Raw genomic sequence first — 27,942 nt, forward strand, 5'->3', positions numbered from 1 at the left:
GCACCACTTAGTTTTGAAAAGTTGGTGAAAAATGATTTGCGCAGAACTTTGAAATAGTTATGCGAATAAAAGTAGACCTTAATCATGAAGAACACGTGGAAATTAGCAAGTAAAATTGATATGAAGATAACTTTTACCTTTTTAAACTTGTTTCCTTGCCCAAAACACTTCGAAGAGTGCATTGCGCCCCATCCCACTCCCCACACACCGAGTCCATCGTAACGATATTTGCTTTAAACTGAGCTGTGATTTACATGAAATGGCTTAGGCTTGATTTTCATTTTGTTAATCTTTGCCAAGCTTGGGAAAAGTGTGGAGAAAAAAATATTAAATGAAAATGAAATGTAAACCAACTTTAAATTATAAAAACTTAGTGAAAAATGCTGGAGATGTCTGATAAAAACTTGTTCAGATTCAGTTATGTCCTCAGATCCAGCTGGCACAAAAAGGGTAAAGGTTGTGCTTACTAAGTGTTGAAATTTCAAATTTGGGAGGCAAAATTGTTACAAAATGCTTGAATGTATCCGTTTTATTTCAATTGGCTAAAAGTGCTAGGGAAATTTATGAGAAATGCTTCACAGGGTAAGTTTGATTTCGCCCTTTCCCCTTGACACAGCGTGAAAACAAGCATTTCTGCGCAAACAGATTTCTGCGAGCTTTACAAAAATGGACAGTGCTCACTCAAGTGTAACATTCTGTCAAAACTTTTACCTTCATTGGATAGATGAGACCCAAACCCATAATTATATGTGAAAAAATTACCCACATGTTGTATATTTTTTAATTCCCAGGGCTTTTTCAAAGTGTAAACTTTTTTTTGATACGCACTGTATACCAATTCTGTTCATGGCTATATTGCTTTGATTGTCCGGTTTTAGGCCGGTCTAAATCTATAGTATGAATTTAAAAAAAATCAGCTCGCGCTTAGCACTCCTATATCGTGTTTCTTTAATAAAAGTGGACTTGAACTATCCAATAATAGGTCTTTGTGCGAGCTTCATTAAAAACGTGCTTAAACTGTGTCCAGTTTCCAGGCCAGAATAGCAAAAAGATTTTTTTTTTAGCATTCCAGAATTTTCCGCTCGCATCAATCGTCATATTATACTTTCCTGTTCATGATTCAAAAGGTGTTTATGACCAACTTTTAGGTCGGAATATCATAAAATTTTAAATATGCACCTTGTTCGTAACAATTGCATAGCTGTTCAGAATGTTACTTTCTCAGGGAAAAATACCTGAATTATCTAAACAATTGAGTTCGCGTTTTGTGCTCGCGGTATACATTTAGAGCGCATCAGATTGTTTTAAGAATACAGTTAAAATGTATTCAAAAAATGGGGGAAAATCCTTATATTCAAGCAACGGAAATCAGATTCCGACGGCTGATCGGAGACAATGTGAATAAAAAACATTTTTCTGGACCCACTATCGGCGAAAACTGGATCCGTCCCTGAATCTAATCCTGTGTTCTTTCTTGTAATGAAAGTAATAAAGTCAGTGAACCAAACCATTAAACCAAATTTCTTTAATGAGATATTCCCCGGAGATAAGTGGAGATAAAGATGGAAAATGGAAAGCAGATAAAAAGAAAAAAAAGTCATCCGGACAAAGAAAGAACAAAAGGGAAAATGGTGATGTCCCAGTGTTCCGTACAGGCAGATAACTACAGAAGCACAAGGGGGAGAAAAGGAAAGATGGGATATTATAATTAGAAAAAAAACGTGACTTAAAGGGATGGAAAGAAATGGACAATAGAACGACTTTCAGGTAGCTTTGGGCCTATGTAAAACTTTCGCTCGCGCTTCGCGCTCACATTGACTATTTAAGGAGATGTGCCTATAATGTTATCCTGTTCAAGAGGAATAAATCGCTTTGCAGTAACCATTATTCCTTAAGGTGATCGAGTCTTTCAAACTGCCCCCCCCCCCCCCCCCCCCGTCCTCAGAACCGCGCTTTGACAGAGATGATTGTATGACAATAAATGCAGGGAGGTGTAATATATATATATATATATAAAATAAAAATTAATTCCAAAAGATCGGGAACAAACTGAATCCTTGTTCTTCTTTCAATTTTACCAGCTGATGGTGGGGCACTTTTCCCAGTGCCCCCCCCCCTCCCTATTCCCGTGTATAACCCAGCTCCCATCTCCTTATAGCATTGCATTAAAACCCTGGTCCGCCCCTGAATTGGATTCGGCCTGTCATTGATCGGTATCCAAGTTTACACAGATGGTCATTCAGCCTGCAGTCAACCAACTTTGCCCTACATTAATTGCAATCAAAATATACTGCCTCGATCGGTCGTACCGATATGTGCACGTACTACCCAAGTAAACATTTACCCCTGCATATTATAGCTGTATATTGAATTGAATGGACCAAAATTAGCATTGCTGTTTACTATCAGACGATAGATCAGGTAATTTGACTTTTTTATCATTTGATATTATTTTTCATGTTTTATAATGTGTTTATTCGTCATTCGTTTATAAATCCTTATGGTTGCTGTTTCCGACTTGGAATCCATTACGTACCGAAGCTCGAAATGTGTATGACATCCTTGCAGAAAAAAGAGAATCGTATAACACTAACTATTTATGAAAAGCGTCAAATTTTACTACATTGTTCTGAGGGTAGTTTTTTTTTCATCTACACATAGATACAATATTGAGACATAAATTTGTCGGCTTATCCGTTTATTATAGTGACGTTCGAATAATTTGGCGTAGTTAGTAATAAATCATCTTATATACATGTACATACTTATTGATTCGTTAGATCGAGGAGAGACTTATTGATCTCTCCTGGTTAAACTAACGTTGAAGTTACAAGACCAGCAACTCAAGCAAGTTATAGACAGAACATAGAGCTGGCATACAAGCTACTTTTTCGTTGTTTAATATATTTCACCATGGAGCTATTGATCTGTGTTAGCTCCATGATTTCATAATGTAAAATTGATATTCATGAACCTAAACTTGTCAAAAAAGGCAATTAACTGATACTGTATTACTTATACAGTGCGTATCAAAAAAAGTTTACACTTTGAAAAAGCTCTGGGAATCAAGAAATATACAACTTATGGGTAATTTTTTCACAAATAATCTTAGGTTTGGTTCTATCCAATGAAAGAAAAAGTTTTGACAGAATGTAACACTTGAGTGAGCACTATCCATTTTTGTAAAGCTCGCAGAAATCTGTTTGTGCAGAAATGCTAGTTTCCACACAGTGTCAAGGGAAAGGGCGAAATCAAACTTACCCTGCAATACATTTTTCCTACATTTCCCTTGCACTTTTAGTCAATTAAGATAAAACAGATATATTCAAGCATTTTAAAACAAATTTGCCACCCAAATTGAAATTTCAACACTTAGTAAGCACAACATTTACCTTTTTTGTGCCAGCTGGATCTGAGGACATAACTGAATCTGAACAAAACTTTACATCAGACATCTCCAGCACTTTTTCACTATGTTTTTATTATTTAAAGTGGGTTGAAATTTCATTTTTCATTTAATACTTGTTTCTCCACACTTTTCTTAAGCTTGACAATGATTAACAAAATGAAAATCAGGCCTAATTCATTTTATGTAAATCACAGCTCAGTGTAAATCAAATATCGTCTTGATGGCCTTGGTGTGTGGGGGAGTGGGGCGGGGCGCAATGCACTCTTCGAAGTGTATTGGGCAAGGAAACAAGTTAAAAGAGGTCAAAGGTATCTTCAAATCAACTTTACTAGCTAAATTCTACGTGTTCTTCATGATAAAGGTTTACTTTTATTCGCATAGCTATTTCAAAGTTCTGCGCAAATCATTTTTCACTAACTTTACAAAAGTAATTGGTGCTCACTCAAGCGGAAATATTTTTTGATAGTAATATCGTCATTTGCTTAAATGGATCTGTACCAATGTTAAAATGTGGAAAAATCTTCAGGATATTACAAATGTATAATTTTACAGGATTTTTTTCAAAGTGTAAACTTTTTTTTGATACGCACTGTATACTGTAGAGTCAAACTTTGCCAAATGCGTTGGATTATCTTGGGGCTGGCGAGTAAATATAAGGATTGGTTTTTTTTCGCATTGTGTTTTTGTATTGTATTTGTGTTACAGGCGCATCCTATTACAAGCCTTCGCTTTCTGGGAACTATATACGCATTCTTCTGTTAACAAAAAAGTCAAATATTTATATTTTCATGCACTAAATCGTTTGTTTAATATATATTGAAAATTGTATTTTGTGAAAAAGGGATAAAAACGAATTTTTATTTGAATTGGATTGCATTGAATTGAAATTGCACTAAACTCAGCCAATAATTAGTGTAATTGTAAATAAGTGTTCCTTTTTTAATACATGAATATAAATCATCGCAATTTTACAGTAAAGCGCATCTTGTATCATATATAGTATCTATCTAGAACGTTGCATTATCTTATATTTCAGTGCATGTTCAGTGTAAAAACAGTTCAGTGATCTCATACAAGGAATTACCTTCCAATGACTAATACTTGAAAATAAACCTTTAAAAGATAAACCAACCTTGTTTGTTTTCCTCTTAATCTTCGATGTTTTCAAGTTCAATTGTACGAAATGTAGGACCTACAGTCTTAGGAGAACAAACATTTTGTCGAAGGGCAATTTCTGTTCGAAGAAAAAAAAACCTAAATGGATTATTGCAAGGAGATTTTGACGTGTTTTGATAGCGGGCCCGGTAGCGGGCAAGACTTTCTCCCCCCCCCCCCCCTCTACCCCCTCCCCCTCTCTCTCTCTCCCTCTCTTAATTGAATCACAATGAGCACTAATATAGACTTGCCTGACCTAAATTCTTCCATTCTAATCTTTGTTCTCTTTTCCTTCCTTACTGTTCCTCTTTTCTTATTTACTTATATATATTTTTACTTGCGTACTCAATAATTACATGTATATTATCAGACACATACTCGTTTTTTTTTCATACTCGTTTTTTATCAGAAAATAATTTTAGTCATCACGAACTGTTTAGATTTACTGCTGGTAAACTGCTTGCAATAATATTACAATTTAGAAAGTCAAAAACAATCCATACGTCTCTGTAATTCATTTAGTAAAGTATTCACCAAATTTGTCCACCTTCATCGTCAAGACGAATTCCCCCTTGATTCTATGTAGGTCTATATGACATGTATGCAGTGGCATTACTACGGGGGGGGCATGGGGGGTACGTGCCCGCCCCCCCCCCCCATCGGCTGGCAAAAAAAGGGGGAAAGAGCGAGAAAGGGAGAAAACGTAGTGGGGAAAGAAGAATTTATTGCTAATTATAGTGTTATATTATATTATAATTATGTTATATATTACATTGAAAAAAATCATAACTTTATGAAACATAAATTGCTTAGGGCCTATCTTCATTGTTCCTGGTGCTTGCATTGTCTGTTATATATAATACTGTTGTACTAAAACCTCCCGTTTTCAATTAATATACACAAAATATATTTCCTCGCACTTCAAATCATTATTGTTTTATGTAGTGACATATGCTTCTTTTCATGACTACTTAAAGTGATTGCCCATTTTAAGGTCTTAATATAAACCATTTCCTGTCCGTGCTTACGTTTACATTCGTGGATTGGTGAGATGTCTGTTTTTCATGAATTCCTAAAATCAGACCTTAAAATGTCCCTTTTTCTGATCTGAACATCAAAAATTTTCAGCTTGCTCTTCGCGCTCGCATCATTTGATTAGTGAAATATGCATGGTCTTTGTAAATTCCTACAAGCAGGCCTTAGAATGCCCCTCTTCAGGTCTGAATTTCCCAAATTTTCAGCTCGCGCTTCGCGCTCGCAACATTTGACTAGTGAGATGCGTATGATAATCATGATTACAATGACTACAAAAAGTGCTTCATGTGTTTAGATGTAGTTCTAATAAAATCAGCATGCGCTTGGCACTCGCATTAGATGACTATGGTGAGTGAGTGGAGGCACCAAATCGGTGACGAAGTATACCACATCTAAGTGGTGATTATCTGTGTACTCTTAATGAATTCCTTTTAAAGATAGTCCTTATATCTCTTTTTGGGGTCAATATATACAACAATTTCAGCTCGCGCTTCCCGCTCGCAATATTTGATGTGTGAGATGCGTATGTTGATCATGATTACAATGACTACAAGTGCTTCATGTGTTTAGATATATATTATTCTAACAAAATCAGCAAGCGCTTGGCACTCGCATTAGATGATAATGGATTCCTAAAATATAGTCCTTAAACTGTCCGTTTGGAGTCAATATATATATACAAAAATTTCAGCTCTCGCTTTGCGCTCGCATTGTATGTTTAGCGAGACAGGTATGTATTATGATTACAAAAAATTGTTCATAATGTCCCTTTTTAGGTCTGTACTTCAAAAAAATTCAGCTCGCGCTTCGCGCTCGCATTATGTGATCAGTGAGATACATATCCGTTTAATGGCACTGTCCTTAAAATGTCTCTATTATGTCAGTATATCTGGCAACTGAGCGCGCTTCGCGCGCTCTCTAAGTGGCTCAAAATTTTTGCTGGTGCCCCCCCCCCCATGATGTGACCCACAGTACGCCACTGCATATTGACGCAGGTCAATCGAAATAAAACCGCAAGCTACATTCTGATCTACGTCAAACATCGTCATTTTAAACTGGTTAATAGATGCGGGTAATAATTAACAATGAAAAAATTAGTCGACATATTATATACACATGACAAGGAGAAAATGTATGTTCAAGGTCAATCAAGAGTGTTCCAACGTCATTTCAGCTATCCCGCCCCCCCCCCCCCCCCCCATTGACTGTATATTGTTTCCATCATGGTTATAAACGTGTCATCTTATTGATGTTAATATGTTTTTGTTTTTGCTGTTGTAAGGGAGCATCTTGCTCGACAAGCGTAAACTTTTTGAGGTGTTACCCTTTTTGTAACCTTTGTACATTTTATATTGTTACATCTGAAATAGATAAATGAATTGAATTGAAGTCAAAAACAAAAAATTGCAACATCACTGCATATAGTTCCAATAGTATCAAACCAAGGTTCGTCTCTTAATATCGAGATATAGTTATATGACCAAGGCCCTGTTGTACAAAGAGTTACGATTGATCCGATCAATCGCAACTGGACGGCCAGCAACGTCAACATCTATTATGCATGTTTGTTCTAGCTGTGATGTATATTCATGCATTCATTGTTCTCTTGAAAATTCACTGCGCTTCTTTTTGCATAAAATGGACATTGTGCAAACTTTTCGTAGAAAAAATTATGACACTAATGGATTTCCATAGAGTTACGATTGATCGGATCAATTGTAGCTCTTTGTACAACAAGGCCCAGATCTTTCTGTCTTTTTCTTTTTTCTCGCCCTTCTATTTTATTTTTTTCACTACTTGAAAATCACGAGGGGTTGCCCCCTACCCCCCCCCCTCCTGTCATGCCTGCTCTGCGTACAAATATATTCCACAACCCTGCGTTGCATTTCTAGTAGGATCCATTATTATACCAAAAACCAAGATGAGTAACGTCACTATTTTATTGTAGGGATTTTTCCATGGAAACCATAGAAACCATCATTTCATTTCACTTCAGTGACGTTACCATGGTTACAATTGAATGGGTAGTTGATTCAATAATAAGTGATGCTTCGATTGACTCTAAATTCATTTGAAAATACATGTCAATGTCAATGGACCTTCAGGTCTATAGGCAAGAAGAGGAGAGAAATTGAGAAAGAAAGGCACGTTACCATTACGATCATAGAACGTGAGGAGTTAGAGGAGAGAAGTAAGGCAGGGTCATCTATAAATCAAAAACATCCACATCTTCATCTGCTCCCAGCATGGTTTAGTTCACCAAAGCGAAGATGATCAGAAGAACTGGGAGGGTCATCATGAAGGGTCAGCGGACGATCGTCACGACTCACACACTTCTTTCACTTTTCTTTCTTTTTATTTTCGTTCACTCATGGCTGCTTCATCACTCACGTCTCTCACTACACTCTTAGAATAGTCGGACAAAAATGTTAGTTAAAAGTTGGACATTTTTATCCAATTCTCAACCAACCCTTTGCAACATACTGTCCACACAACTACTGATTACAATCTGCCCAAATTGGTTAATAAAAACTCATGATTAGGTAATAAATTTGCTCAATTGGATAATAATTTCCTAGAATATATATACTTTTTACCAACATAAATTGTCCAACACAGTGGACAGTATGTTGCCCAACATTTTAAGTGTGTAATATTTTTCTTGTTCGAGATTTATTTATGTTTTATCGTCTTTACCGTATTACACATAAACCAGGCACAGTGTCTGCTGTTATTTTCTGCATTCTGTAGTTTCATCACTTCCAAGTATATGTTATGTCCATTTTATGTTCATATATTACATTGTTATTCTTGCCAGTTTATATTGTGTTTGTTTTAACTAACAGGCCCAAGAAGATGATTGAGTTGATGACCTAAACTAAACCCCTCTCTATATAACTTTGTCACACACACACATCCTCTTCCTCTTTGTTCCCAGGGCCCCCCCCCCCCGCCCTTCTTGATATGATTCCTCTTGAAATACCCGGAGAAGGAACGTCAAATCCATGTTTGGGGAAAGATCAGATATATAACTTTAAGACCTTCGTGACCGAATAAAGCTATAAAATAGGCCATAAAATATATCTAAATGTGTCTTTTATTGACCTGCATGTTTGACCTATATACCAGGCAAAATTAACGCATTGTCACCAAGAAAAACCAGGACATAGGCCCTATTAATATATGTTAAGAGCTGTATGATCGATCAATTACAGTGTTATGCGAATCTCAAGAAGAAAAACAAATTTCAGGTACCTTTTGTACCCTTTTTCCAAAGGGTACAATCTGAAAAACTAAAAATGTATAGTTAAAAACAAAATAGTTATAAATAAAACAATCAGTTGCATTTTTTCCCTATTTTTCTAGTTCCATTCGACTTAATTTCTGACTAGAATGTATAAATTATGACTCGATGTTGATACATTAGTAGCACTCCGTTGACTATTAATATAACTAGTTACTCTTTAGAATTTGCTCAATTTGATTTTTTTACGATAAAAAATAAAAATGCACTGTCAAATTTGGATAAAAAGGCCCCCTGAGATATCTTGATTTTTGTCTGAAAAGAGGTTCATACATGACTGTTAAAGGTTTAGAACACAAACATTTAGAGCACAGAAATAAATGGGGGCCTTTGGGCCATGCCATTATTATTATGTCATTATTATTATCATCATTATGTCAAATTCTATAAAAAACATGTTTTTATTAAAATATAACAAAACTTTAGCTCGCTCACTTTGCTCCAACCAACTTTTAGAAACTTTAACCCATACGCCATGTTTGGCCCTCAAACTTGTTGACTTATTGCGCCACCTGAGGTCAGTGCATTGGAATCTTGGCTGTCAAATTCGACAGGGACGAGTATTTTTCTTTAAGTCAATGACTTAATAATTTCAAGGCTTATTCCAAATGCTTGACCATGGACGTTGAAGAAGGTCACATTCTGATAGTTCCCGTCTTTGAGGCGACATTTTGGAGGGATAGCCTGAGTATGATAACCAGATAAGTTACCTGTGTAATCACTGACAATCATACATCGGGCTTTTAATGACCCTATGACGTAATTATACACGCTCCATGGGGGCATCACTTCAGGGGCCAGAGGGTACCCGCCCCCTTTGATTTTTTTGGATAGCAAAAAAAAAAGAGGGAAGAAAGGAAGAAATCAATTGAAAAAAAGTATATAATAGATTTATCTGGATCGTATAACCCCTGTTAATCACCTGAGAAACAAAGTGATGCCCCCCCTATCAATAACTTGTCGCCACCCCTGACCATTTATATTAGTTGTACTCTCAGCGTCTTTATTAGATCTATGAGATTATCAGTTGAAATAATCAACTGAAGACGAAGTAAATAAAGATGACGTAACTTGGTTGATGAAGGTGATCTAGTCTGCTATGCAGACTCGTTGAATCAGCTGAGGTACACACACTGCACAGATGTGGGTCTACATTTGTAGACTAAAATTTCTCGTCGTCTGCATCATCATCATCACCTCAAAGGTTAGAGGTAACGTGACCGAGTGATAGAAGGCACCTTTAACTCGATACATAAATCCTGGATTCGAATCCTGAGGCAGTTTGGTTTTCGACAAGATATTTTCTTTTTTAAATCGATAAAAATAAAATTGATGCTGGCATTAATCGTGCATTCCAACGTACATGACTGTGTACATGTGTGAGAGAAATTCAAAGGCTGATTATTGTTGGTGTTGTTTGGGGGGTTGGGGGATATGCCATACTTGCAATGAATATAAGATTTTCTTGGTTTCATAGTTTACAGTGATGGTTATTTATAGATCTCTAAAGTGCATGAAGACCAAACTTTACATCATTCTGTTAATGAATCAGTTATCGCAATAACCCCATTATTAGCGAAACGAGGTTGAGATCATCAAGTTAATGATTAAGTAGAAAGACCATAAAAATATTGAAGAGAGATGTTCCTTGTTCAATTAACATGGTTAAGATGTCGTTTGGCATAATAAAATTATCCAGGTTTTTATTATGTCAAACCATGTCACTGCTAGAAAGAAAATAGTGTCCAATATAGAGTCTTCACAGTCTGGAAAACTGTGACATTCGCAAAGTTAGATTTCAGTAGTTGTGTGATTACACATAGGAACACTTTGAACTCTCACAATGTAAAAGTATGAAATTATCTGCACACTGTTAACATTTTACATCTGCATAATCCACTCCAGACTTATAATGTGATTGTTTTTATATGATAGTTATAACACTATGTATCGAGGGGTCCCTCACAAATAAGCCAGTTCTAAGTTAGGTCATGAACAACTTTTCTCAAATAACCCCTCTTTCAGTGGATGTGATGAAAAGAATGTTTTACAAGGAATACATGAATGATCATCAAATCAAACAACCTTGATCTGTTTATCACCTTTTACTGCTCATGCGCAGTTACAACTGTAAAAAGGCTTATTTGAACATTTTCCCTCAATCGTGTGTCATTCATCAGAGTTCGATAAGTTACAACTTTTGTTCCTTAGTTTGATTCGATCCGAATTACGGAAACCCCAATTTTTTTTGCACAACTCGGTCCTCAAAATCCTTGCACTAATATAATCATGAATTGATTTTTTTCTGCTGATGCGCTCTCAGTCATTAAATGAAATACAAGGGGTTTTTTTTATAAGAATGATAATAAGCAACATGACAATATGCAGGAATGCAGCAACAGCAGTAAAAATACTTCCCTAAATAAATTAAGAAATTTTATTAACGGACAAGTCCACCCCAACAAAATGTTGATTTAAATAAAAAGAGAAAACTTCAACAAGCAAAACATAGGAAAATTCATCAAATTTGGATGAAAAATAAGGAGCTATGACATTTTAAAGTTTCGCTTTATTACACAAATCAGTTATATGTACATCCTGGACGGTATGCTAATGAGGGGACTGATGACGTCACTCACTATTTCTTTTGTATTTTATTACATATATGTAATATTCTAATTTTTCCTCATTGGCTTTATAAAAAAAACCCGTTTTATTCCTCACAGAACATGTGGAATTACTATTGTGTTCACATTTTATGGTTCAGTCAAGTTGGTCATTATTGTCAAAATCTGTAAAAATGGAAATATTGTATGATTCAAACAGGACATCATCGGCTTTCTCATTATTTTGCATGTCACTGAATTGTACATAATATAGAACTGTTATGTGAAAAATAAACGAAACTTTGAGATGTCATAACTTTCTTATTTTACATCCGATTTTGAAGAAATTATCAGTGTTAGGCTTTTTTATTTTTCTCTATTGATTCAAGTCAACATTTTTCTAGAGTGGACTTGACCTTTAATGTTATCATAACAAGTTCGAACCCCCATAACTCGTACACCCTTGACCTATATTCGGAGCTGATTCTCAAGGGCTTTTTACACTGACATGCACCCATTCATGTCATTCTCCCGCTATAGCACACCGCGACGAACGGTGTTTATATTTTGGATTATACACAATACAGTAAGGTCAGTGCCAAGGGTTACTTACAGGTGAAGTTCACATGGAAATTTTCCGATATCAAGAGAAAAGAAGGGAAGAAGCTAGAGCGACTGTACAGTTCTCACTGCTTCGTTTTGTCCTTTTCATCCAATAAGTTTTTTTTTCCATCATGGAACTATTACATGGTTCGTTCAGTAATTTGATTCAGTATCCTATCAATGTTAGTAGAGGTTTTGGAAATCTAAATTAGATTCAGATCTTTCCCTTGCTGATCGCCCCTCAAAGGCAGAACCTGTATTCAATTTTAACGATTGTCAATATTAGTGTGCAAAGAGATGCATGTGTATTTCTTTGTTGGGGGGAAACAGGAAATAAGATGACCTTGACTGCATGGCGTTGAATGAATTAACAATAATGCTTGGAATCCAATTTTGTGCACGAATTACTGGTTATCAATGAAATATTTCAGAATGTGTGAACAATCAATTAGGGAAGGGGCGCAGCACAAACATATAAAAAAAAGAAGGAAAGGAAATGCCATATATGAATTAAGAGTTGTCAGTAGGGTATATGTCGACAAGATATAATGTCATGGTTACGATAAACTGTAAATACGTTTGAAATTAATATTTATATACATTATTATTCAATATGACATATCTTGCGAAAGTGTCAAAATATACAATCTGGGGGTAACGATTGTGTTTTTCTTAGCCCCAGTCCCAACTTTGTTATCCGCTCACCAGTGAGCATGAGTTGAAACGCACGTTGACCAACAACTCGGTTCCCGTAACACAAAGGTTAACAATCAATCGTAGGCCTATATACGCTTGATTTTTACGACTACATTGTAATCGACAATCAATTGTAGGAAATGCTCTACGATCATTGCTAAACTTTGTGTTACGGGCCCCAAATCAAAATCAATAAATAAATAATATATGTTTTATATAGCGCACCACTTAATCAAGGCGCTCCTATATTACCCCGGCTAAGCTTCGAGTCTACCTATCCCGGTGCTCACAGGTTTTTTAGGAATTACTCCTTACTCCATTTACTTCACCTGGGTTGAGTGCAGGACAATGTGGGTAAATTTCTTACTAAAGGAAAACACGCCATGGCTGGAATTCCAACCCACGTCCCTAGGAGAGTCTCAACCACTAGACCACGACGCGGCTCCCAATAGAGCTTTTTCCGCATTATTTCATGTGCTCTTAGGTGTAAAATCATCCGTGCCACAGGGGCAGTTCCAAAGGGGACAGAAACATCCCTTATGATTTATCAAGTAGTGAATAAAAAATATATAAAACCTAAAAAAAGGAAAGAGAAGAAACAGAATACCCCAATCATTCAATAAGAAAAATGACCTTCACCTCTTCACCTTAGGGTCATCATCTTGCCAAGGGCCGGTCTTACCCCCCCCCCCCGCCCTCCCCGTCCCATAAAAATACCCTGTTATCTGCTTAATTGTCGCAATAATGATGAATAGATCTCTTTAAAGATTAGCATAAGCAGGATTTTTTTTTAATGTGTTTTCATCGTTTATAGCCATCTTCATTCTTTCGATGAAGAAAAAACCCTTTTTATTACCACAAGTATCATGGTTATTATGAGCATGATTAGGTTCTACTTGGAAAATGCCCAGGAAAAATATCGATTTTGTAATTTTGTATAAATAATATGGCTTCGGTGGTGGAGGTGGTTTCACTGCACTACAGTTCAGAGGTCTACGAACTTTTGGTGTAACAGCTGATCGGCGCTGATTTGCATGCTATACAACTCTGACCAATGACAATATTGAATCCACAATGCATACCGGGTATGTATTGAGACGCAATTTTATTTCCACATAGCATAGCAAGTTCGTTTTCAACACTATGCGATCTAGCCATACAGACGGTACGCAATGTGTTTGGGATTACAGAGATTTTTACGTACGGAATTTTCATATAGAAAATAGAAGGTAAGACTAAAATCATTTTATTTGGCTCATAAATCTATTCGATTCATTTAATACCACCTTTATACCGTTTCTCCTTCAAAATCAAATAAACAATCATGATTTTCTTTCTCTTTTAAATATCAAATTATATCAATAATTTTGGCTCAACATGGATAACCCCTCGTCACTTTTGTTTTTTTTATGCGATAACCTAGTAGTAATATAGGCAATATATAGCTCACTGAAAACCTAAACTTTGTTGTGAAAGCTCAGGTTTTATCCACTCATTCAATGAATAAGGTTATGGTTTTATCAGTGAATTCAATCTTGACCTTTATTCACAGTAATAGCATCCTTTTCTTAAGGTTGCTAGCAATATATATATATCAGCATTGTCCTGACTTGAGGATGGGGGTGGGGCAATATTATGATAATGACTATGACGTTCGCGATTCATATCATATCATATTGCTTCAATAATGAAAATAATTGCAAGGTTTAGGGATCGAGACCAAAATAAAATCTCTTTGTTGATTAAAAAGGGCAATGTACTTGGAACTTTGGAAGTTGGTACTGAATATTGTTTACGGAACTTGGTTGAGACATGGACCTAATAGGTCCATGGTTGAGAGTAGCCTGGAGGCTTCTGGGGAGTAAAAGTCATCTACTCTATAGGCTTAATCCTGTACGTAGAGTAGCTGACTTTTACTCCAAGAAGATCCAGGCTAGTTAAGAGGAGGGGGAGGCTCGTATGATAATTTGTACAAGGGCGGAAATCTGTCCAAAAAAGGTAGGGGGACCAGGGGCTGGAAAATTTGACAGCAAAATGTGATAGTTTGTCCCCCTACTATTTTGAGTAGGGGTACGCGTACCCCCTGTCCCCCTATATGATTTCCGCGCACGACACTGACATAATGCAACGAGCGGCTCGTTGTATAACCCATTGCAAGTGTATTCTTCTTTGGAAGCATTCCCCCCATTATGATTGCCAAATAGTTTCCAAGTGTTTGGACGGGTTTTTTTTAAGTGATTAAGATATAAAGAGATTTTCCAATCAAACAAACATTCTCTAAAGAGGCGAGTCTTCATTTAAGATCTGAATTTCTTGATAAATCATAGCATTTAAAACCCAATGATTATGAACTTCTGGAGGATTGTTAACATAGCAACACTCGATTCCCGGGCTCGATTCATGTAAACTAGATTCCGAACCCCCGAGCCTCATTGCTTGTTAAACGCGAGTGAATAGTTCGTCTCTATAGGTGTTTGTTGCTGAAAGTCTAACTTGTTCATAATTTTGTGGGTGCCAATAAGTTTGTGCGTAAAATATTTCTCCACATTTTAAAATTAAATTTGCATCTAGACTTTAAAGGTCATTATGTGACATGTGCTCTCTACGAACTGCATCGACTATCAGTCAAATGACAAGTCCAGCAGGTCGCAAGGTGATTGATTGCTTGATTTTTAAAAGTACACTTGGAAATATCTATTTTATCAGTGGTGTAAAACAACATGGGTATACCCACCCCTCCCCAGGAATTTTAAACCACTGGAAAATGACAGAAAGCAAAAAGAAAAAGAAAAGAGAACAAGGGAGAAAAGGGAATTAGAACGAAATGTAAAGGAAGCATAAAGGGGAAGCAGGCAAAAAAATTAAACCAAGGTGTGTTAAAAAAAGAAAGAAACATATCTGTGGTCATTTTACATGTTGTTAATTTTAATTTTGATGTCTCGTAACCAAAAGAATCGTTTATTGTTCTCTATCGGGGTGGGGTGGAGCGTTGCATTGGTGTCAACCATACATTATGTCCACGAAAAAATTTCCTTTAAAGGTACGAAAATCCTGGTATTTCGGGTGAGGGCTTCATTCCCTGAACCCCGGCCTCTCGCACACGTTGGACCTAGTCACACCCCCCCCCCCCCCTAATACATCACATGATATTTAGAAATGACGTTTGATGTGAATTCATTTCCAACATGTTGTCTCTTGTTGTTTTCCCCAACCTTTCTCCAAATACCAAAAGATTTCATGGACTACACCTCAGATTTTTCCCTCAAATGCCATAACCCCCTTTTCGCTTCATTCAATTTCGCCGTTTCTTCATATTCAAAAGAATGTTTTTTTTCCAATGGAACGCTTGAATCCTTTCTGATGAGAAAGAGGGAAAATTGGTTTGAAGTCCATGACGTCAACGATTACTGACAATGTAGTTTGATGATGATAGAAAGGCATACCACTCAAATTGTCAAATCAATATGAACGCCACAGCCTAGAGACAATTTCTGCTATATAATACATTTTTCAAGTCAAATATCTATAGCGTGCAGCATCAACTATGACAAAGAAATGTATAGCATAATTTTACTATTGTCCCCAGACAATATGGCCTATAAAATGCTTTGTAGGATCCGATGCTGGATACGCGCCTGGTATCTGCGTATGCCTAGCAAATGTCCAACATGTCCAAAGTGAAGCCATATTTGCACAATTGAAATTATTTTCAATAGGATAATCAAATAGCCACACTGCATGCAAATTCCATTACCTGAACGGGTAAAGGAGAAACCATACATGGGGAAGTTGAATGTCAAAGAAAAGATTGAGTAATATTGCATCAATTAGTGAATCAAATCCTATATATATATATGAAACGTCACAAATATCAGGAGCCGCGAAAGCGGGGGGGGGGGGTTCAGCCTCCTTCCCCACCTTTTTTCCAAAACCGTGTACAAAAACGTAAAAATGACCATAGGATTGTGATTTTTTGCATGGTCAGCCCCCACATTTGGCTCAGCCTCCCCCCCCCCACTTTGAAAAACATTCCGCGGCCCCTGAATATTATGTAATCATGTCAGAACTTAAAAAAAAACCCGCATGTTAAGGGGAGAGAGAAAGATATAGAGAACCAAAAGAGATAGAGAGAGAATGGGAGCTAGGTTGTGCTCATCTCTCTCTATCTCACCCCCCCCCCCTTTCTTTCTCCCCCCCCCCCTTCTCTCTTCTTTGTTCTCTATATCTCTCTTTCCTTAATATGTCATGTATGTGGGGGTTAAGTTTTGACATGATTATACGTGATCATATTATGTAGGCCTATATTATTATATAATGTCATTTTTTAAGGAAACGAAGTGAGCAGAAGTATTTGAAATTGATAATCGCTCCTGCACGAATAAGTTCACCCTCCCCTGGCGCGGTTTGTAGAGTGAAAATTTTGAGAAGTTTTCGACGCTCTTTATGTGTAAAAATTTTTGATATTTTTTCACTCCTTCCATTCCATCCGAAACATGGGTCGATATCCCCGAGTCTAAAATATGTTCTTTTTAATATCTTTACCCTCGGTCAGTGATAATGTAACGAACAAACCATTGTTCTTAAAAAGATATTTATCTTAAAGAATGACAAACATCAGATCGCTTTTTACAAAACTACCAATCTAGAGATTTAAAAAAAATGAATTTTACGGCCTTATACAGTGCGTATAAAAAAAGCCGGGACAGTTTTGAAAAGTCTATAAAAATTTGTTTCAAATTATGATATCTATATTTTGATGTTAATAGATGTTAATATTTTGTTCATGCTTGAGCGAACACGGGACGTTTTTGTCGGGGGTTCAAAAAGAGGCTTGCGTCAGAATAGCAGAATATGAGTAATAATGATGATCAGACTTCTTGCTAATCAGATGACTTCCTCCTAACCTTTTCATTATCTGTGCCATAATTTTCAAATTATGCTGTCAAATTTTATTTATAAAGTTATTTATTTACTTGAATTATTTTTTTTTCATTTAAACTTCTTTTGAAGAAAAGAAGACTTTTTGTCAACCCAAGCAAGAAGATTTGCATTATTAATTGGGAAAACTTGTAATTATTCAAATCCTTTTATTATGTGAAACAATTATGTTATGGTACATTATTTTAAAAGACATGAATCCATTTTTTCAAGGGGGTATTGATTCCTTGACCAAGTTTAATCATATGCTTGACAGGACAAACAGGAAGGATTCATGTCTTTTAATAGCAATGGTGTATTGTGTCAATTTTGAAGGAGCTAGATATGGCAGATCCGGTAAAATGTACTAAAAAGTTAGGAGCGAGCGAAGCGAGAACGCAAATATTCCCACTTTTTTATTACAATATCAAATTTTGTGATAGATTTTGACATAATATTCAGAAAATAATATCATCATATTTTATTTTCTATCTTTCCTTTTATTTCCTTTCCACTTTTTTTCTTGGTCATGATTTTTTTTTTAAGTTGGGGGGAGCAACCCCGAGCCCCCGCCCATCTGTATGGCACTGTTCAAAAGGCACCATAACCTTTGTAGCACACAAACACTGAAAGGATTTGAAAAAAAAATACACGCTCTCCCATACTTCGGATACTTCGGTTGAAAAAAAAAATGTTTTTGCTTGAAGAAGGAATATTCAAAGCTAAAAGAGAACATATTAATAAGAAACAACAACAGAACAATTCAAGCAAATAAACAGATTTGAAAATAAATTTTGACCGCATAATTTGAAAATTATGGCAAAGATAACGGAAAGGTTAAGAGGAAGTCTGCTGATTAGTCCGATCATCATATTTATCATTTTATGCCATTTTGGCGCAAGCCTCCTTTTTGACCCCAAACAAAAACATTCCGTGTTCGCTCAAGCATGAACGAAACTAAATTTTTTAATGGCATTTGAAAGATAAGACTTCAGAGCACCTATTAACACCAAAAATATAGACATCATAATTTGAAACAAAAACTGTTATAGACTTTTCACATCTGTTCCGTTTTTTTATACGCACTGTATAGTATTCGTGTCGAGTAAAGTAAGGAGATACATTTGAAGAAGAAAAAGTTGCTAGGCATTCTATAGCAGAGCCACCAGTTTCATATCCTTATCTTCGTTGTTCTGTTTTGTAAAATGGTGATATGGATCCCCGGTATGGATCCATCCTAATGATTGGTTGAAATCTAACATGTGATCAGTCTTAGCTGACATGAAAATTTGATTAAAGGACAAGTCCACCCCAACAAAAAAGTTGATTTGATTTTTTTTTAATCCAACAAGCATGAATTTAAAAACTTCATCAAAGTCGGATGTAAAATAAGATGACATTTAAATTTCGCTTGATTTCACAAAACGGTTATATGCACATCCTGGTCGGAAGGCAAAATAATGAGGAGACTGATGACATCATCCGCTCACTATTTCTTTTGTATTTTATTACATGAAATATTCTAATTTTCTCATTGTCAAGTGAAACAACAATTAATTTTTCCCCAACAATATGGTTCGGTCAAGTTTGTCCTTATTTTGTCAAATCTGTAAAAGAATGAATATTGTATAATTCAGACAATATAAAACAAAAGAAATAGTGAGTGAAGGACATCATCGTGTGTCTCATTTGCATGTCACTGAGTTGTGCATATCACTGTTTTGTGGAAAAATAAGCGAAACTTTAAAATGTCGTTATTTTCTTGTTTTACATCCGATTTTGATGAAATGTTCAGCATTGTGCTAGTTTGATTTTTCTCTATTCAAGTCAAAAAATTTAAAGTGTGGAATTGACCTTTAATGACTGGTACTATGAGTATAGTCCTATTGATCGGTCATCGGTTATAATGTTGAAATGAGGGTGCTTTATCAAATAACAAGGATCCGTATATCACGATCTTCTAAAATTCATTTGCACTCGACGGTGCGTTTTTATCTACAGGATTGGCTTCTCAACATCTGCACTGACATCATTGTGATTTATTTTATACATGCACGTCATGTGTTAGTTTGGATGTGTTTGAATGCTTTTCAAAATGTTCACTGATCGATATCTGTTTATAGGATTTCTCGGCTCAGCGGAAGATTAGTGTTATGTTTGAATAGATGCTCTTTCATGTATGTCGTGCATTGTGTGCACATTCATGATCATGTGCAACAAGTCGCAAGGTGAAGGATGGGGAACATGAGTGAGGGGAGTCAGAGGGGCTTGGACTATTCGAAAGAATAAAAAATGATTGTATAATGTCAGGGGGAGGATTTCGTGCCCAAATTTTCACATCTGTAACCTGGTCCAGAGCTGATATCTGATATCTGATATCTGATATCCTATATCAGATATCACGCTGATATCTGACATCCTATATCAGATATCACGAGCTATGATAGCGAGGAAGATTTTAGAACGTACTGGTAAAACATTTCATTTTTTGAGTCATATGTCCGTCGATATTTAGAAATGCAAAAAAGATTCGGGATTCAGATTTAGGAAAATAAATTTGCCTGTCAAAATTATCTTGTTGATGAAAATTATATCGATATCTGTACATGCGAACGCAAGAGCAAGGAAGAAATAGAAGCGATAACTTGTAGCGGAATTATACAATGGTAAAGTATTTCATATTATGATAGCATATCGATGTGTGTAAACGTCATATTGTGTGTAAACGTTTCTCCTCCTGTTCCACACATCATATATACGGGCTATAGTGGAAAGCAATCCGTCCCTCGGATAGGACGTAAAATGGAGGCCCTGTGTAGAGGAGAGTCTCACTATTTCCATTGGTATATGAGTAGGGGACCCTGGTGTAGTGGTCCACCTACACTCCCCCAAGCAGTTATATCGGGAGGAGAGACCTGCGGGTCATAGTGATTCAGTTCAGGCACAGGTGACGCCAAACAAATAACATTCATATTATTGACGTCGATTCATTTTGTCTCTCTTGGTATTATTGACGTGCAGATGGCTTACGGGCACCCCCTCCCCCCTCCCATGGGCGGAAATCCCAGGGGGACGTGTCCCCCCTACTAAAAATAGTAGGGGGGACACAATATCAAATGTCCCCCCTACTATTTTGGGTCTTTGGTGATGCTAAGAAATATATCACTGAAAATGTGAATAAACGTGCGTTTTTTGACGAGAAGACTTTTTTTGCTTGTCAAATATATTTTCGTCGAAATGACTTGAAATTTTAGGTAATAGCCTTTTTTTCAGACCCTTGTCCTTGTCCCCCCCTACCTTTTGGGAGAGATTTCCGCCCCTGCCCCCTCCCAATAAAATAAGAAACGGAAGGATGGTGAAATATTACATTATTTCTCTTTAAAAATTACTTCAAAATCTGTCACAAAATTACACTTCCGAAAAAAGGTCTTTTTATGAGCTCACTTCGCTCGTTCGTGATGTTCGTAGCTTGTTAATGAATACTGCCCCATACGGCATGTTCAGCACCACAAAAATATCCTAGTTAACAGTTCGTTGTTTGGCACCCTCATTTTTTTTACTCATTACTGACTCAAATTACTCAATTAAATGTGAATTATATTTTTGGGATACACGAGGGTAAAGATTTGATTTTAGTGACATTTCATAAGAGTAAAAAAACAGATATGAACATAAATTTTCAACATTTTAGGATCATCAGTATAGTTGGGGGTAATAAACAAAAAGGATTTATTGATAAATGCTAAATTCGGATATATAATAGGGGAGTGAAGTGTGTGTGGTCTCTCATTGACTGTGTGCACTAGCGTACCTACGGGGGGCAGAGGGGGCAGTCTGACCCCCCTGACGAGTCACAACCCATACAAAAGACATATCCCTGCCCCCCTGACGATCTTGAATACCTATTTTGCCCCCCCCCCCCACCCCGACGAGCTTTTATTGAAGAGCTTTTTGATTGAAAACCTTTTTTTTTTTTTTTGCTTGTCAAATTTTTTTCGGGTACGATTGAAGAGCTTTTTGCTTGAAGCCTATTTTTTTTTTTGCTTGTCAAATTTTTCGACCGGTTTTGCCCCCCCCCCCCCGTGGAAAATCCCAGGTACGCCACTGACTGTGTGTTATAAATACATAGTCTTAAAATACGTTTTCAGAATACTACTGAGAATAAATCGACCTATCATTGTATTTGTGTAAAGAAACTAAATTGTTTTTGAGAGGAGACTGGCCAGGTATGAGAAGTTGAGGATTCGAGATGGCGCTATTGGTTAATAAATATATCTGCTTTAAAGATATTGTTTGCACCATGAGTTTAATATCCATGACATGAAATAAGGGAATCATGTGATTTGTGATATGTGATTTGATAAGCAATAATCATGAACAAAAGGGCAGAAATGTGTAAATGAAAGTATTTGAGGGAGTCCTTGAAAGTAAAATAATTCTAGCATGATCAACGTACTATATAAAGCATATGACAGGTTCGGTATTCCAATTGCTGAATGATATGGACTTTGAAACAATATTCATTATTTTCCAAATTAAAACGTCACGTGCTCATAATGAATCCAAGTATCAGGGAGGAAGTGGCTACTCTATATTATCATGATTATGCATGATTTGTAATGTACCTGAAATGTTTTGCAATGCAAACATTACATGGTGAGATTTACGATACACTCCACATGAATTGATGATTTGAAATTTATCAATCCAATATGAAATGTATTTAATCATTAACTCGTTTTTGCTCTCTACACTGATAACAAATTGTGCATGTAAACTTTTCAAGGAACTCGAGACAATGACGACTAATGTGCATAAGTTATGAAAGCTATAGAAAAAAAGCACACTATTTTTTCTTGCTTTATTTTATCTATGTTTCTAAGTTTTATGAAACGCCTATACACATCCTCGATTATTTACACCCTAGAATTTAGAATAATTTTGTCAAAAACATCCTACATATTTTTGTTTATCTTTAAAAAGTCTCGAATGCCTAATTATTTCGGTGTTTGTATACATATTAAGTGTATTCAGATTTGCCACATTTCTTGATCAAAGAATCGTAGGTATATTGTTTGGCATGTAAATGCGATATTGTTTACCACTAGCCTCAAATAAATAGCTCATGTTATATGCATTTTATTATACTCGATTAGAATGCTTGATTGGGCAGACATGGTTTGAATTCTCAATTTTCAACGAAAATTTACATCGATCTACTGACATGTTGATTACAATACTGAAGGCATTCAGTCGTTACAGAATACCACTATCCAAAATATCTTTTTGTATCGTTTTATCTTGTCAATCACTCTAAACAGCCATTCCGAGGACTAAATGTTTGTTTGGTTTTGGGTTGTTTTTTCCTCTTCATTTATTGTTCACAATGGTAATGAATTGAATTTTATTGTCATCTCATTTGTTGATTGATCAATAGATAGTTTGTGTATGCCCTTAGTTATGACGATAGAATAAGCTCACCAATCACCCTTTTTATTAAACTTGTACACTTGCATAGTTATGCCTACATCAGGTTCACGCATGCACCAGAGGGGGTGTGGCTATTCAATTTTCAATTAAGTACTATCATTGTATTCTACTGAAACACATGTAGGGTAGTTTATTGTTACGTGACGTGTCCTTTGTAAAACTATTATTTTGCAAATCAATCCTGATATGTACACAAGCATGCACCCAAGTATCTGGTCAGAGAGGATGTAGCTTTACGTGCATGATTAGTGCTAAATGCATGTGCCGACATACATCATGTGATGCGAATTCTGATCAATGGGGCGTGGGTTGGTTGGTACCGCCAGACTCTATTATAATGAGGAAACCGAGCGATATTATTGGTGATATGAAAGATATAATTCACCTACTTGCTAATCCTCTTAGTCACAATTCCAGTAATTCATTATCATACGGTATTTTCCCTGACTTATAAAAAATCGCCAAGGTCAATCCAATTTAAAAAAATAGACAATCCTCATGAAATGAGTAATTTATCACCCCATTTTTCTGCTTCCAGTTATATAAAAAAAACTATTAGAAAAAATAGTATATAACATACTTTATAAATTCATTAATAAACATAGTTTGCTAAATTCTAATCAATATGTCTTCACAATGGTGGTTCGACTGCTTACAACCGTTGTGATTGTGACCAAAATTAATGATCGCAAACGATCGCACTGAGCAATTGTGAAAGCCCCTTAACTAAGATCATGTCATTGGTACGTTTTGTGACGTAGCTATAAGGCATTTGATAAACTTAATCACGATATTCTACTTTCAAAACTAATTTATAATGGTGTATGAGGTCAATCCCTCCTTTGATTTATAGAAACCGAAAACAATAAGTCGCATTTCACGGTTATGACATTTTAATACACCATCCGTTTTATTTTTCTTATTTGCTGACACAAATATTTTTTTCTCATTAAAATCTCACTTATTTAAACAATATATCAAATGGTTTAAAGCTAACAAACTATCCTTTAACACAAAAAAGACCCATTACATACATTTTAAATATCATTTTCATATTAATGATTCAAATTCATTTACAGATTGACGGCACGCCATTAGAACTGAAGTCCAGTTTATGCTCACATAATTATTTTGAATTAATTATGCATTATTATTTATATTGTTTATGTTATGCATTAGTTTGTATATTTCATAATATTAGGTCACATTTGATATTGTATTTTTGAACGCAGAAATAAAAGCAAACAAAAAAACAATATAACACCGTCAATGTCAGTTTCAGGGGCCGCAGAAGCGGGGGGCTTCACTTTTTCCCAAACCGTGTACAAAATCGTAAAAATAACTATTTGATTGTGATTTTTTGCATGGTCAGCCCCCCCCCCCTTGAAAACCGTTCCACGGCCCCTGAGTTTTAATTCTCATGAAATTGCATACTTTTGTATAGATTGAGCAAGCAACGGATCCAGAATCTAACAGAAAAACGAAAATGAAGTGTCGCTATTTGTTCAAATATTTTTATCTTTATATATTTTTTCTTTATAAATGGGACTTTAAGAAGAAACAATGAAAAGTGGTAGTTTTCATTTATTCAAGTGAATTAATCTCAAAAGGGGGAGCGCAGACAACAACTTCATCAGGTTTGTACAAAGGTGACATTAGTTTGTACCAGTGCCACGAACATTTTGATAATTTCAGTTTCTACCTTTCACCAAAATAATATCGGGCAAAATTCTATAATAAAAAAAAGATATTTCTTAAACTTGACATGTGTAAATCATTAATGGTCTTGTTTGTTTGCACTACACAGGTGAGGACTTCTTCTGGAAGAACTAGAGAAACGGGCGTACAAAGATGGCGTCGGCTTGTGAAAACCAGATACGGATCATGCTTTGGGCACCTCCACGATCACTGTCTACGGCATTTGAACGATGTATAAGCTGCCTTAATAGTGACACAATGAAGGTGGATGTTAACCATGAACTTTATACAGCTGCATGCCATCTAGGTCCAAATAGACAGATCAAGATTCCAAGACTGTTCGAACCTGTGGTCTATGAGCCAAAACTGTCCTACAAGAAAGTCAAGAAACGCCTCGAGGCAGAGAAGGCCGGTAAGGATTTGGTGTTTTGTAAAGAACTAGCTTACACGGTTGCTGGGAAGTTTGACATGATCGCTGATGGCTACACACATACCTTCTTGATCCGACATCCTGCAAAGGTGTTCCTGTCTTTTCAAACCTTCCTGGAAAAGTTTCCAAACAAACTCTTGAAGCTGGACCTAAGAAATGATATCCTACCAGAAGGTCTGGTATACAAAGAGATGTATGATTTAATGGAGTATACTACTCATAAACTAGGTCAGAAACCCATTGTTATAGACGCAGATGACTTAGTGGAGAACCCGGAGGAGATGTTGAAGATGTATTGTCATGCTACCGGTGTGACATATCAAGAACCTATGACTGCATGGAGAAAAGTAAAGTACGACCTTAAAGAGTGGAGCTACTCTAAGAGACTCATGTTTGTTAATAAAGTCATGGGACAGTATGACCGTGCCTTTAGCACCTCCGAGCTTGTTAAATCCTCAAAGTCTGATATCGATATCAACTGTTTGCCGAAGAAGATCAGGGACCTGGTAGATATCGCCTTGCCGTACTACGAGCAGATGTACGAATGTCGGCTCCGACTAGACCAAACCGAACACACGTCATCGACATCCAGTACAGACTCGTCATCGATGTCGACAAGCTTTTCATTATTACATGAATCATTAGATTGTGAATCAGCCATGAGCATAGGTGAAATTAACAGCAAACCTGAGAAGTCATGAGTGCTTGGCGAAAAAACACTTTCAGGAAGTGAAATGGGAATATTTATGCGGCATCAATCGAAATTCCTTGATGTCGTTGAGATTTGATTATTCAATTGCCTTACCTCAGAGTCGTTTTGAGTTAACGATATTATTTCAGATTACACTGCAAGTTTGTTTGGATGATGTCAGTACGTCACTTTTTTTGTTGAAAGGATGCTGTTCTTAGAGGAACGCCGAAAATATGACGCAGAAAAGGGACAAGACATCGCAAACCTTGAAAAAAAATAAAGATTGGAAGAATCAAAGGACCAATAAACTAATTCAAGTTTATCTGTATGGCGTCGGATCCATAACACTTTCACGGCTTGGTCCTTTATTGTTTTCAATTATCAGTTTATGTTATAAATAATTATTTCATATCACGGATGCCCTGTTGATCAGGGGATCCAGTATTTGTGACGTATTTTTTTTGTGAGCATCTGATCGTCTGTGATTATCTGGACTCTTATTTGGATTTTTCACAGTACGAAATGACGATGATATCAGATTGGTGATTCATGACGAGGGCGGTTTGCCGGAGAGTACAGAACCAATGTAAATTTTGTAAGGAATGACGTCATGAAAAACAGAGAAGATAGAAGGTGTGCGTTATCATTTGCACATGCGCAGAAGGAATATTCGAGTGGATTTACAACTGCTTTCCGCTTTGTCGTCCTCCGATTTAAAGTCATACATCAAGTTTTATTTTCTTTGAATTGGCACGTTACATAAGCAGGCTTCTCAAATGATTCCCAAAAATTTTTGATTATTTTCCAGAGATGATTTCTTTTGAAAAAAAAAGGAAGATCTGGAATGATGGAGCCCTTGTTGACGACTGCATTGTTACATATTTGCTTGGCCTTATTGCTTGAATTTGCCTGATTTTCTTGAATAATTAATTTTCTATGAAATTACAATTATTTTGTAATCCATGTAAATCACATTGATTAATGCGTTATACAAAAGTATTTTAATTTGACAATCCGGTGACCATACGGTCATCATTTAGTTTTTTAAGAAAAAAATTATGGACGCTTTATAATGATTTTTTTTCATATTGGCATAATGTCTATGGTTTGATTGAAATACAACATCTTCAGAAAATTAACAGAGACCCATATTTTACATTGATCATACTTGTCAAGTAGGTCTCTGGTATTTCTCACTTACAAAAAGAAAATATGACAGAGAGAATTTGGCCTTGAAATTTGTGCATGAATGGTAAATTCTTAAGTATTACAAAATCACTTCATATTCATTCTGAAGTTCAAATTGATTTTAGCCAAGGACTGGCTTTACAAAGTAATAATATTTAAAATATTCAATGATGGAGTTGGCGTTTTAGCGTTATATCCAGTCAATGCACAACAAGTGCTCTATATAACGAGTTATTATTGGAGGGGGTGGCCTGTTCAGAGAGTTCATTAGACCCATGTTAGAGAAAACAGGTCAGTGGTATCTTGAAAAGCTAATGGTAATGCCCATTCAACTACGTCATCTTATACGAGTTGTGTTTACAAACGCATGGATAGTAAAAAAAAAAAAAGCGGAGATCATAAAACGGTTTTAGTGGGGGTTTGTTCCCATGGAAAAATAAGAGGTTTCATTCGTATAGAGGCTTTACAGTATAAACATATTCTTTCTTGAAAATTAGAGACCTTTAAATTAAATCATTTTCACCATAACGTAAACTGGTATAAAGTGTTCCCTTTTGTTATTTATAGACACCCATCCCATACCCTACACATCGCGTGCAAACACTCCATAATATCCATACGACACAACAATTATAAATGTTGATTTATTCTTTAGAAGTTATTTATAATTTGTTTAACAAAGTTTAGAAGTTATTTATAGTATTCATTTTTATTTCGGAT

At 36.0% G+C, this 27,942-nt stretch overlaps 1 protein-coding gene across 2 annotated transcripts; it reads left to right on the top strand.

Moving 5' to 3' along the window:
• The first annotated feature begins 2,236 nt into the window (after positions 1-2,236).
• On the top strand, positions 2,237-27,647 carry LOC121414300. 2 transcript variants are annotated; one of them, XM_041607429.1, is made up of 2 exons: positions 2,237-2,421; positions 25,023-27,647. In XM_041607429.1, exon 2 carries the CDS (start codon positions 25,067-25,069, stop codon positions 26,042-26,044), a length of 978 nt encoding a protein of 325 aa, XP_041463363.1. In that variant the 5' UTR covers positions 2,237-2,421; positions 25,023-25,066; the 3' UTR covers positions 26,045-27,647. The 2 variants fall into 2 exon arrangements, with proteins under 2 accessions (XP_041463363.1, XP_041463362.1); XM_041607428.1 differs by lacking the exon at positions 2,237-2,421 and adding an exon at positions 13,905-14,037.
• Positions 27,648-27,942: the final 295 nt, after the last annotated feature.

Source organism: Lytechinus variegatus, chromosome 4, assembly GCF_018143015.1.
Source record: "Lytechinus variegatus isolate NC3 chromosome 4, Lvar_3.0, whole genome shotgun sequence".
Classification (NCBI taxonomy): Eukaryota; Metazoa; Echinodermata; class Echinoidea; order Temnopleuroida; family Toxopneustidae; genus Lytechinus; species Lytechinus variegatus.